A 14148-nucleotide genomic window follows, 5' to 3' on the forward strand; every position below is an offset into this window, starting at 1 on the left:
CTAGATGGAACTCCAGGCAGACTCAATAAAGCAACAAATTCGATGAAAAAAAAAAACTCCAAATACTATTTGAACCGAAGTCTGACCCACCCAACTCCGAGAGGATAGGAGCCATAGCGTGGTAAAAAGGGTGTCAGTGACCTACCCTGCAGACGTGGAGATGCCCTCATTTTGACCCCGGGTAAAGTGTTCTATAGAACACGCCCCCCCCAACACCGATGATCGTTGCCCCTGGCAACCCTTATCAGATAGATTAGCACCTCTAATATAAGTGGCCGGTCGAGGCTCCTCGAGTTTACACGGAATTCAGGAGTCTAGTCTCTGCTCTCTTCAACATGAGGACAGCACAGTACATTGCCCTCTTCATGTTCCTGACTCTGCTCTGCCCAATCCAGGTAGGATGCTAGGTCTTTGATCTTGTCCACCAGCCGGTTCACTCTATGCAATACACAATGGAGCCTGGGAAGAGGTTAGCCTATATCTGATCTGATGCTATATCAGCTTGGCATTAACATGACGTTGATTTAGTCCTCATTCACTCTCCCTGGAATGTTGGGAGAATTTTGCCTTTTGGATCAAGGTCTACAATTGTATTGGGAAATTTGCTAGCATTGCTGCAGGTTCAGATTACTGCAGGTTGTAGCTTCAGTGTCTGTCTGTGTTGTAACAGATCTACAGAATCGACTTCCGTCAGGCTGTTTCAGTCAACGAGACATGTTTCAATGAGACTGAAAAGAAAATCCTGCACACTGCATTTGTTTATAAAGGAGAATGATGTTTCGCCTTCCTCCACCTTCCTAAGGTGCAGACCGCTCCTGTGCCGGAGGATTGGACGGGTCTGATCACCCGAGCCAAGCGCTCTCTCCTTTGGCGATGGAATACTCTGAAGCCCGTTGGCACAAGCTGCAGAGAGCACGACGAGTGTGGGACCAAATACTGCAGGTACTGGATTTGAATAGGGAGAGCTATAAATCAAACCATAACACTAGTTTATACTCATTTCCAGCGCTATGCTCCGATTCAAAACAATTCTTTCCATTTTTAAAACATTTTCTAATCTTTGGATATTTTTGTCCCATTTCTTTACAGGAAAAAGATCTGTTCGTTCCAGGTTTATATATCTTGAACTGAAATATATAACTCTGGACACGGCCAGAACAACAGTCAATGGAGCCTGTCAATGGAGCCTGTCAATGGAGCCTGTCAATGGAATGCCTAACTGTACAAACTGATGTCACGGGATTTTAATTGGCTCGCCAAATATTTGGTTAAAAAAACAGCTCGATAACCACTTCCTAACTGATAAAATATATATATATATGTACCAGGTACAGTAAGTAAGCTGTAAATGTTGTAAAGTTACGTGAACACTGTGTCATTATGTCCAATCAGATAATAGCATTCCCATTGGAGATACTTCATCTATCCAATCAACAAAAATGTTTTAAAACAAAATACAGACGATGCACTCAAACCAACATGAAGCAGTTTATTGACGAGAAAAAATAATGTCTGTGGAAGATATGTTTAAAACTGACAATGCCATGGAGCCATTATTTATTTGTAAATTATTTATTTGTATATATACACACACAAACACAAATGTAAATAATGTTAAAATATATTATTGAATTTTTTTGTGCCATGGTAGTGGAAGTATTTTATTGTTTCTTAAATCAACAACAACAAAAACGCCATGCAGGTTCTCTCTCTCTCTCATAGAGCAAAATAATAATACACATGTCCAATGACAATTATAACTCATACTAGTTCAGATGAAGGACAGAAAAATGAATATGAAAAAAGTAGTCTGCAACTATGCATACCAGTGATCGGAACATAAGAGTTGTGAACATTACATGGAGGCTCCACAGATGGTCATACTATCAACAAACTACCTGTTGATATACCATCTGTTGATAAGCAACTGCTTGCTAAGGTTATAACTGCTTGCTAAGGTTATAACTGCTTGCTAAGGTTATAACCGCTTGCTAAGGTTATAATTGCTTGCTAAGGTTATAACTGCTTGCTAAGGTTATAACTGCTTGCTAAGGTTATAACCGCTTGCTAAGGTTATAATTGCTTGCTAAGGTTATAACTGCTTGCTAAGGTTATAACTGCTTGCTAAGGTTATAACTGCTTGCTAAGGTTATAACTGCTTGCTAAGGTTATAACTGCTTGCTAAGGTTAGTGTTAACTAACTAGGTTTAGACTAAGAGTTTAGGGTAAGGGTTACGTTTAGGGTCAGGATAAAGTTTAGGGTAAGGGTTACGTTTAGGGTCAGGATAAAGTTTAGGATAAGGGTTATGTTTAGGGTCAGGATAAAGTTTAGGGTAAGGGTTACGTTTAGGGTCAGGATAAAGTTTAGGGTAAGGGTTACATTTAGGGTCAGGTTAAAGTTTAGGGTTAGTAGATTGCTAGTTGAATGTTACCGATAATCTTTTATCTATTTATTTATATCTATCTATATATATTATATTTTATTTATCACGCTAAAATAGACAAGAATACACATGCCTGTCCGTTGTGAAACTGGTTCACCACAAAAATAAAGAAATTGGAAACGTTTTCAAATGCAGATTCCCGAAGCAGGAATATCAGCATATGATTTGCCACTTCTCTCAGTGATCACAAGCCCAGGCAGCAGAACATTGTTGCCATGCAAATATCCAGTATTTTCTCATGCGCCTATACTCTTACTGAGTACTGTTTCGACACGGTATCAATTAGCAATGATATATTTAACAGTGGATTCTAATGCCTGCTGACTAAATACATGTCCTAATGTATGTACAGATTTTTTATATATATATTTTTTTTACCTTTATTTAACCAGGCAAGTCAGTTAAGAACATATTCTTATTTTCAATGACGGCCTGGGAACAGCGGGTTAACTGCCTGTTCAGGGGCAGAACGACGACTGATCTGTTTGATAAAATGTTGATAGCATCCCTCTATACGTATGTAGGTATGTAGTTATAATCAGAAGTGGTGAAAATTCCATTTCAATTCAGTCAACCCAGATTTTTTTATTTTAAATTTCAGTTAACCACCTGAATTTAAATGGAATTGACCCCTACCCTGTAGCTCTTATTTCACACAAACCAGACAGATAATACCTCATAGGCCGACCAGACAGATCATTCCTCATAGGCCGACCAGACAGATCATTCCTCATAGGCCGACCAGACAGATCATTCCTCATAGGCCGACCAGACAGATCATACCTCATAGGCCGACCAGACAGATCATACTTCATAGGCCGACCAGACAGATCATTCCTCTTAGGCCGACCAGACAGCTCATTCCTCATAGGCCGACCAGACAGATCATACCTCATAGGCCGACCAGACAGATCATTCCTCTTAGGCCGACCAGACAGATCATTCCTCTTAGGCCGACCAGACAGCTCATTCCTCATAGGCCGACCAGACAGATCATACCTCATAGGCTGACCAGACAGATCATTCCTCATAGGCCGACCAGACAGATCATTCCTCATAGGCCGACCAGACAGATCATTCCTCATAGGCCGACCAGACAGATCAATCCTCATAGGCCGACCAGACAGATCATACCTCATAGGCCGACCAGACAGATCATACCTCATAGGCCGACCAGACAGATCATTCCTCATAGGCCGACCAGACAGATCATTCCTCATAGGCCGACCAGACAGATCATACCTCATAGGCCGACCAGACAGATCATACCTCATAGGCCGACCAGACAGATCATTCCTCATAGGCCGACCAGACAGATCATTCCTCATAGGCCGACAAGCAGTATAAAAACATATATAAAAGTGACATTGTCACCGGGGTGTGTAATATAAGAATAACTTCCCTGCGCTAACGTCAGCAGGGGATGTTTCGATACACTGTAGAACTTCAATTAAAAGTCTCAAATAGCCACCTGTCACTTTTAATAGCCAGGCGACGACACATATCTCAGCAAATAAACGTCCATTTCAAATAAACGCCCGGGCTCTAAATTAATAATTTTACGAGGTTGACATTAATTGTTTACGAGGTTTGACTTGTTACATTAAACAATTCAGTAACGACTCAAATTATAGCAATCATCCGTTTTTAATCGCCATTAAAAGAAACCTCTGGCATTTGGCTGCTAACAGCTGAGAACTGCTAACTAACTGGCAAGCACAAAAACAGTCAACAACTTCTGGAGTACAGACCCCCAGTCAGATCGCCCTCTAGTTAGTGGTGAAAGTAAGAACTTCTGAAAATGCACAGTCAAAGAAGAGAATCATTATTCTATCAAGGAAACATTTTTTTCCCTTCTAAATAAAAGGCATACTAACAGAAAATAAACTTGACAGTATGTAAATGATTATAATGCTGGAAGTGAATTCTGGAATTAAACAATTAACTATTGAAATGAACAAAAGTTGTGTGCATTAAGGAAATAGACGCCTGGCTCAAATAGAAGCCCGTCTCTAATATACATCTGTTGTATCCGAATCCTAATAATGACAGCGATAGTTTATAATAATATTGCAATTCTTTTCAACAGCCTCTCAATGGCTGTCATGATCTTGGCAATCTGCCCGAGCTTCTATCCTCTCCCTACTATCAGTGTTCCATCTCTCTGGGTGACCCTAAAACACAACATTTAAAAGCAAGAAAAAATATTAAATAAAATGTACAAGTCAGCTTCTGTGTAACTCATGTTAAAAAACAAACAATTTTGGATTTAAAAAAAGTCAGACTTTAGAAATTATTTGAACTATTAATTTTCAAAGATTAAAAAACATTCTCAGTCCGCTTCCTGATCTAGCCTTACAGTAGAGACAATAGTGAGGTTATGGTTACAGGGTAGAAGCTGATTACATCTGGTAAAGTGGAGATAGTACACAGTCAGAACCCTTGATATTGTTAACAAAACATGGATGGCAATCCTAATCCTGTCCTCCCAGGATACCACTTCCGGTGGAGCGAATTCTACTTCTTGTGGGACTAGGACTTCAGAAGGGGCTGGCGTTCGGCAGAAGAGCTCTGAGGAGAACATTTTAAGAAGAAAAAAATCAATATTTAGTCCGATCTGATTTCAGATCTGTTTTCAGATAACGAGCCTTACATGTTGTGTACCCCAGGACTCAAGCATAAAGTATAAAAAGACTTGGCTCGAGAAAAAAGGACTGGAGTATGAAGGGCTGAGTTTTACACAAGGGTCTAGGGACTCAACTCTGACTTAGAAGTTTGACTGACGAGACCTACATGTGTTCTTGATGGTTGATTTCGCCCTTGTACATCGTTAGATAAGAAAACAGACCAACAGCCAGCCAGCTATACCTAGTAATGACTCTCTTTAAGCACATATTGTTTTAATAACATCCTGAGTGGGGAACATGCATCCATCATAGAAAGCTGTGTGGGAGTTCTCTGGATGCTGCCAAGGTAACATTTTGTTTTTTTAATACCATTATTGAATACTCGATTCTGATTGGCTGAATACAGTTCTTTGTGGCAACAGCCCCTGATAATGTGTCGGAAGCCTTCTCTTCCTCCAGTTTCCTGGTATTATTACACTAACATGTAGCTACAGGGTGGAGTTGTTTATGACTTACATAACTACTCCTAAAATGGAACAGATGACATCTTCATGCAGTCATAGGTTTCCCAAACTCTGTCCTGGGGCCCCCCCCCCCGGGGCCACGTTTTGGTTTTTGCCGTAGTACTACACAGCTGATTCAAATAACGAACCTTGATAAGGAGTTGGTTACTGGAATCAGCTGTGTAGTGCTAGGGCAAAACCAAAACGTGCACCTGGAGGGGGGGGGGGCCAGGACAGAGTTTGGGAAACCTTGACGTAGCCTATGACTTCATGAAGATGTCACCTGTGGGCCGTTAACCCACTGCTCCTAGGCCGTCATAAAGAATTTTTTCTTTACCGACTTACCTTCTTTAAAAAATAAAAAAAACGCACTACTTTGGACCTGAACCCTACGACACATGAATGACCTATGACCTCTCACCTCTGGGATCCGTTGACGACACTGGGCCACCATGAAGATCACGCCCAGGAGGATGCCTAAGCCAATCAGCATAAAGGGTATGTTGACCACTATGTTGCCCTCTGCCACGATCACCTGCAGCTGTTTGGCCGATACCTCATCGATCACAACACTCTGTGGAGAGAAGAGAAGACATAAGGGGGTCATACATGCTTATGTCAAGTTATAACATGCATTATAACAGGATCATAATGCATTATACCTGCAGGCTAAAATGTAACACGTAAGAGGTAACAGGTCAAGAGTTAAATAGCTGCGGAACGCTAAACTCTGTTCTCTTATATTGAGGCAGAGTTGAGTTATAACTGGTCAGGCGATGTGCTAACTAACAACATAAGAGTGTGTGTGTGTGTGTGTGTGTGTGTGTGTGTGTGTGTGTGTGTGTGTGTGTGTGTGTGTGTGTGTGTGTGTGTGTGTGTGTGTGTGTGTGTGTGTGTGTGTGTGTGTGTGTGTGTGTGTGTGTAAGATAACCTGTGATGTTCTGTTGACAAAACCACAGAGATCGTCACGACTTCTTCCGGACTCGTCTCCGTGCTGCTAAGGCTGTTTATTGATACTTGCCAACTTTTTATTTTTATTTTGTACTTTTAATAAAAATATAGATTTAACACATTTACCAACGTCTTCGCCCCCCTCAACTTTTGTCATTCAACTTTTTCACCCCGGACACTTTATGTGGACAAGGTTCTACAGGACCCCCACCAGCCGAAGCTAAGTAGTAACATTAACACTTTGCCATCTAATTGTCGCTGTACTCATAACACAGGAGAACTATCGCCTTATGGTGAGGATAGCCGTGTTGCAAGCCCAGCTTCAGATGCAATCGTTCGGCAAGGGTAATTTCAGTGTATGAAAGGATGAAACGGTGTCTTGTGCCACTAGTAACTACAGATAGTAGTATAAATCCCCTCGCATGGTCCCCGCAGCCGGACAACTTTCTCAAGGCTTCTGGAAAGAAATGCTGTTCAACCGGTGACGTTCATTCAGCCGACAGAAACGTTCAACCGGTTCTCCCCATTAAGCAACGGGTCGGAGTCAGAGGCCGAGCCTTCTCAGGTCTCTCCTCCAACCGTTACGGGGTCTGAGCCTTCTCAGGTCTTTCCTCCAACCGTTACGGGGTCTGAGCCTTCTCAGGTCTCTCCTCCAACCGTTACGGGGTCTGAGCCTTCTCAGGTCTTTCCTCCAACCGTTACGGGGTCTGAGCCTTCTCAGGTCTCTCCTCCACCCATTACGGGGTCTGAGCCTTCTCAGGTCTCTCCTCCAACCGTTACGGGGTCTGAGCCTTCTCAGGTCTTTCCTCCAACCGTTACGGGGTCTGAGCCTTCTCAGGTCTCTCCTCCACCCATTACGGGGTCTGAGCCTTCTCAGGTCTCTCCTCCAACCGTTACGGGGTCTGAGCCTTCTCAGGTCTCTCCTCCAACCGTTACGGGGTCTGAGCCTTCTCTGGTCTCTCCTCCACCCGTTACGGGGTCTGAGCCTTCTCTGGTCTTTCCTCCAACCGTTATGGGGTCTGAGCCTTTTCTGGTCTCTCCTCCAACCGTTACAGGGTCTGAGCCTTCTCTGGTCTCTCCTCCAACCGTTACGGGTTCTGAGCTGCCGAAGCCTCCCATTATTAGCTCTGACAAATTGAAAACCCTAGTCATTGGCAACTCTATTACCCGCAGTATTAGAATTAAAAAGAATCATCCAGCGATCATACACTGTTTACCAGGGGGCAGGGCTACCGACGTTCAGGCTAATCTGAAGACAGTGATGGCTAAAGATAAAACTAGTGAGTGTAGAGAGTATAGAGATATTGTTATCCATGTCGGCACCAACGATGTTCGGATGAACCAGTCAGAGGTCACCAAGCGCAACATAGTTTCAGTGTGTAAATTAGCTAGAAAGATGTATCGACATTAAGTAATTGTCTCTGGCCCCCTTCCAGTTAAGGAGAGTGATGAGCTCTACAGCAGTTTCACAACTCAATTGCTGGTTGAAAACTTTTCTGCCCCTCCCTCAACATAGCACTTGTAGAAAATTGGCCCTCTTTCTGGGACTCGCCCACAAACAGGACCAAGCCTAGCCTGCTGAGGAGTGACAGACTCCATCCTAGCTGGAGTGGTGCTCTCATCTTATCAACATAGACAGGGCTCAAATTCCTCTACCACCACAATGAGACAGCCAGTGAAGTCTGCCACTTGCACAGTCAGTGAGGTCAGCTCAGCTATCCCCATTGAGACTGTCTGCGCCGTAATCTAGGTTGAGCAAAACTAAACATGACGCTGTTCGCCTTAGCAATCTCACTGGAATAAAGACCCTCCATTCCTGTCATTATTGAAAGAGATTGTGATCTCTCACATCTAAAAACAAAAAAGGGCCCCTTACTGTTAGATCCCTCACTTCAAAGGCAGTTATAGTCAATGAACTAATCACTGATCATAATCTTGATGTGATTGGCCTGACTGAAACATGGCTCAAGCCTGATGAATTGAATGTGTTTAAATGAGGCCTCTCCTCCTGTTTACACTAGTCACTATATCCACCGCGCATCCCGCAAATGTTGCTAACATTAACGATAGCAATTTCAATTTAGCCCCCCCCCCCCCCCCCCCCCCCCCCCCCCCCAAAATGACTGCTTTTTCATCTTTTCAGCTTCTAGTCATGAAATCTATGCAGCATACTCAAACACTTTTTATAGCTACTGTTTACAGGCCTCCTGGGCCATACACATCGTTCCTCGCAGAGTTCCCTGAATTCCTATCGGACCTTGTAGTCATAGCAGATAATATTCTAATTTTTGCTGATTTCAATATTCACGTGGAAAAGTCCACAGACCCACTCCAAAGGGATTTTGGAACAATCATTGACAGTGGGTTTTGTCTAATATGTCTCCGGACCAAGTCATTGCCACAGTCATACCCTGAATCTAGTTTTTACCCGTGGAATAAATATTGTGGATCTGTGTGTTTCTCATCGGACCACCATTTTATTACTTTTGCAATCACAACAAATAATCGGATCAGACCTAGGATCTAAATTTAACCTTGCGTAATACCCTAGATGCAGTCGCACCTCTAAAAATAATTTTCCACAAAAAAATTAGCTCCCTGGTATATAGAAAATACACGAGCCATGAAGCAAGCTTCCAGACAATTGGAAAGACAGTACCGCGTAATATCGAAGAGCCTTCACTGCTGCTCCATCATCCTATTTTTCCAACCTAATTGAGGAGAATAAGAACAATCCAAAATGTATTGTTGATACTGTCGCAAAGCTACTAAAAAGCTGCATTCCCCAAGAGAGGATGACTCACTTCAGCAGTGAATTCATTAACTTCTTCGATGAAACTATAATTAGAAAGCAAATTACGGACTCCTCTTTGAATCTGCATATTCCTCCAAAGCTCAGTTGTCCTGAGTCTGCACAACACTCCCAGGATTTAGGATTAATGGAGACACTCAAGTTTTATAATCCTGTATTTATTGACACATTGATGAAAATAGTCTTGGCCTCTAAACCTTCAAGCTGCATACTGGACCAATTTCCAAATAAACTACTGAAAGAGCTGCTTCCTGTGCTTGGCCCTCCTATGTTGAACATAATAAATGGCTCTCTATCCACCGGATGTGTACCAAACTCACTAAAAGTGGCAGTAATAAAGCCTCTCTGGAAAAAGCCAAACATATTTAACATTTTTATTGACCCTGAAAATGTATAATAAAAAACAAAACAAAAACGCTAAGATGCTTTAAGTCTTTCTTGAACTCATCTCTTCAGTGGGTCCTATGATTGATTGTAGTCTGGCCCAGGTGTGCGAAGGTGAATGGCAAGGCACTGGAGCGAAAAAAAAAAAACGCCTTTGCTGTCTATGCCCAGCCGGCTCTCCTCTCTCCACTGGGATTCTCTGCCTCTGACCCGATTACGGGGGCTGAGTCACTGGCTTACTGGTGGTCGTCCATGCTGACTTGATCTTCCTCCCCGGTTTTGTGCCCCCTCGGGCTTGTGCGGTGAAGTAGATCGTTGTGGGCTATACTCAGCCTTGTCTCAGGGTAGTAAGTTGGTGGTCTGTTGATATCCCTCTAGTGGTGTGGGGGCTGTGCATTGGCAAAGTGGGTGGGGTTATATCATGCCTGGTTGGCCCAGTCTGTTATATCTGGTGTAATTCTCCTGCCTTATCTGGCGTCCTGTGTGAATTTAAGTATGCTCCCTCTTAATTCTCTCTCTCCCTCCCCTCCTGGAGGATCTGAGCCCTAGGACCATGCCTCAGGACTACCTGGCCTGATGACTCCTTGCTGTCCCCAGTCCACCTGGTCGTGCTGCTGCTCCAGTTTCAACTGTTCTGCCTGTGGCTATGGAACCCTGACCTGTTCACCGGACGTGCTACCTTGTCCCAGACCTGCTGTTTTCAACTCTCTAGAGACAGCAGGAGCGGTAGAGATACTCTATGATCGGCTATGAAAAGCCAACTGACATTTACTCCTGAGGACCCTCTACAACCACTGTGATTATTATTATCTGACCCTGCTGGTCATCTATGAACATTTGAACATCTTGGCCATGTTTTGTTATAATCTCCACCCGGCACAGCCAGAAGAGGACTGGCCACCCCACATAGCCTGGTTCCTCTCTAGGTTTCTTCCTAGGTTCTGGCCTTTCTAGGGAGTTTTTCCTAGCCACTGTGCTTCTACACATGCATTGCTTGCTGTTTGGGGTTTTAGACTGAGTTTCTGTACAGCACTTTGTGACATCAGCTGATGTACGAAGGGCTTTATAAATACATTTGATTGATGACTGCTGAACAATTAATCAAATGGCCACTTGTCCTGCGGTTTTCGACTCTCACTCTCTGTAAAAATGGCCAGCTCATCTCCTTTCCAAGACCAAATTTGTTTTGGTTTTCCTCGTGTTCTGAACGGACACCCTGTGGTGGTTGCTACCGGCCTAAAATCCAGACCCTACATTTTTTAAAACTTATCGTATAGTGGAAGATAGAAACAACTGTATTCATTGTTCGGGCTAGGCCCCTTGTTCCAGTGAAGGGAAATCTTAACACTACAGCATACAATGACATTCTAAACGATTCTGTGCTTCCAACTTTGTGGCAACAGTCTGTCCCTTTCCTGTTTCAGCAGGACAATGCACCAAGCAAGGTCCATGCAGAAATGGTTTGTCGAGATCGTTGTGGAAGAACTTGACTGGCCAAACAGAGCCCTGATCTCAACCCCATCGAACACCTTTGGGATAAATTGTAACGCCGACTAATCACCCACAAGTCCCTGCAGCAAAGTTCCAACATCTAGTGGAAAGCCTTCCCAGAAAAGTAGAGGCTGTTATCGCAGCAAAGCGGGTAACCAACTCCATATTACTGCCCATTATTTTGGAATGAGATGTTTGACGAACATACTTTTGGTAATCTAGCGTATCTACATAAGTTCAGCAACTGCACTCTTCTCATATTACTACTGACCTATTCAAAGCTTCCCCCTAAAAACCCCCTCTGTTCAAATATGTTTCTTAGCACTGATGAGACAGCACGAGTGGTGAACCTTCTTAGTTCCCTAAAGTGACAGAGTGTTTAAGGCCTACATAAGGTGGTCATAACAAATGTTATGAAGCCTGATGCAGGAGTGGTCTGCTATTCAGTTACCTTTGCTCCAGATAACTGGTGTAAGACTTAAGGACATTCCTGGCTGAGCATGTATCATGTTTTCTCATCTAAAATGTTCAGCATTGTTGTGAGCCATGTGTCATTCTATTTATGTTTTTGGATCAGGATTTTTTAAACTTTGACCAAGTGGGGAACAATCGCTTATTCAGATAATTAGTTAAATCACATGCCAAACTAAAAAGAACATCAATACATTATACGAACGTGGACACCGCAAAACATACTCGAAAACAACAGCACAAGGGGAACTGAACTAAATGAAGCTATATGCTGGGCCATCAGAGGTGTTGTCAATCTGCCAGTAGGCACAATGTATGAAGATGTATGTAAATAGTAGATACATTGCGTGAAATAATGACCACGCCCAGCTTACCTCATTGAGATAGAGTACAGGAAACACCAGAGTCCTGATATCACCTGTTTGGCTGCAAAGAGAATGGAGGACAAAATGTTAGAACAACTTTAGAATCTAAAGCCATTGTTTGATCATAGTGAGACAAAAAGGGACGTGACTTCCAGACATTCCGACGTCAAACCTAAACCTGCACCGTTGGAACTAGGAACACAAGCATTTCGCTACACCCGCAATAACATCTGCTAAATATGTGTACGGGATCAATAACATCTGCTAAATATGTGTACGGGATCAATAACATCTGCTAAATATGTGTACGGGATCAATAACATCTGCTAAATATGTGTACGGGATCAATAACATCTGCTAAATATGTGTACGGGATCAATAACATCTGCTAAATATGTGTACAGGATCAATAACATCTGCTAAATATGTATAAGGGATCAATAACATCTACTAAATATGTGTACGGGATCAATAACATCTGCTAAATATGTGTACGGGATCAATAACATCTGCTAAATATGTGTACGGGATCAATAACATCTGCTAAATATGTGTACGGGATCAATAACATCTGCTAAATATGTATAAGGGATCAATAACATCTACTAAATATGTATAAGGGATCAATAACATCTGCTAAATATGTATAAGGGATCAATAACGTCTGCTAAATATGTATAAGGGATCAATAACATCTACTAAATATGTATAAGGGATCAATAACATCTGCTAAATATGTGTACGGGATCAATAACATCTGCTAAATATGTGTACGGGATCAATAACATCTGCTAAATATGTGTACGGGATCAATAACATCTGCTAAATATGTATAAGGGATCAATAACATCTACTAAATATGTGTACGGGATCAATAACATCTGCTAAATATGTGTACGGGATCAATAACATCTGCTAAATATGTGTACGGGATCAATAACATCTGCTAAATATGTGTACGGGATCAATAACATCTGCTAAATATGTATAAGGGATCAATAACATCTACTAAATATGTATAAGGGATCAATAACATCTGCTAAATATGTATAAGGGATCAATAACGTCTGCTAAATATGTATAAGGGATCAATAACATCTACTAAATATGTATAAGGGATCAATAACATCTACTAAATATGTATAAGGGATCAATAACATCTACTAAAAATGTATAAGGGATCAATAACATCTACTAAATATGTGTACGGGATCAATAACATCTGTTAAATATGTATAAGGGATCAATAACATCTGCTAAATATGTATAAGGGATCAATAACATCTGCTAAATATGTGTACGGGATCAATAACATCTGCTAAATATGTATAAGGGATCAATAACATCTACTAAATATGTGTACGGGATCAATAACATCTACTAAATATGTATAAGGGATCAATAACATCTACTAAATATGTATAAGGGATCAATAACATCTGCTAAATATGTATAAGGGATCAATAACATTGGATTTGATTTGAAACTGACCTTAACCCCAACTTGAACTTTAACCCCTAACATTGACCTAATTTTAAGGAAATTAGGAAATTCAACTTTAGTTTGCCAGGCAGTCACGTCCCCTTAGTTTTTCCCTGTATGATCATTGCATGAAATCACTTTAAGAATGGACGTATATTCCGCACTATGCAAATCTATTTTCAGAATGCATTTACTCGGTTGTAATTTTAGAACCTGCTTGTTACTAGGTTTGGGCGTTATACCGTGGTATTTGGGAAAAGCCACAGGATGGTTTTTCAATACCCTCAAATTTTTTGGAAAGATTTTCAAAACAATTTGAATATTTGTAGCGACTTAAGTTAATACCTGCAGTCAACTTGTGTAATGCCTTTTGGAGAAAAAGCAGATTGCGTTCCTCATTTCACCCGTCACATTATGAAGCTTACCATAGTTCCCCCCCAGTAAAGTTGAGCCAGTCACATTATGAAGCTTACCATAGTTCCCCCCCAGTAAAGTTGACCCAGTCACATTATGAAGCTTACCATAGTTCCCCCCCAGTAAAGTTGAGCCAGTCACATTATGAAGCTTACCATAGTTCCCCCAGTAAAGTTGAGCCAGTCACATTATGAAGCTTACCAT

General features: G+C 41.8%; 2 protein-coding genes across 2 annotated transcripts in view; one reads left to right on the forward strand and one right to left on the reverse strand.

Moving 5' to 3' along the window:
- The first annotated feature begins 269 nt into the window (after window positions 1–269).
- LOC123999428 (liver-expressed antimicrobial peptide 2) lies at window positions 270–1643 on the forward strand. The gene is made up of 3 exons (XM_046305215.1): window positions 270–395; window positions 803–942; window positions 1090–1643. Exons 1-3 carry the CDS (start codon window positions 336–338, stop codon window positions 1124–1126), a joined length of 237 nt encoding a protein of 78 aa, XP_046161171.1. The 5' UTR covers window positions 270–335; the 3' UTR covers window positions 1127–1643.
- Window positions 1476–14148, reverse strand: part of scarb2c (scavenger receptor class B, member 2c) — a 51151-nt gene continuing 38478 nt past the window's right edge. Inside the window, exons 10-12 of the mRNA XM_046305213.1 lie at window positions 12058–12109; window positions 5996–6148; window positions 1476–5015 (exon numbers count right to left, since the gene is read on the reverse strand). Coding sequence (XP_046161169.1) covers window positions 4977–5015; window positions 5996–6148; window positions 12058–12109 — 244 coding nt within the window. The 3' untranslated portion in view covers window positions 1476–4976. The remainder of the gene's footprint in view (window positions 5016–5995; window positions 6149–12057; window positions 12110–14148) is intronic.

Source organism: Oncorhynchus gorbuscha, linkage group LG16 (genome assembly GCF_021184085.1).
Source record: "Oncorhynchus gorbuscha isolate QuinsamMale2020 ecotype Even-year linkage group LG16, OgorEven_v1.0, whole genome shotgun sequence".
Lineage (NCBI taxonomy): Eukaryota > Metazoa > Chordata > Actinopteri > Salmoniformes > Salmonidae > Oncorhynchus > Oncorhynchus gorbuscha.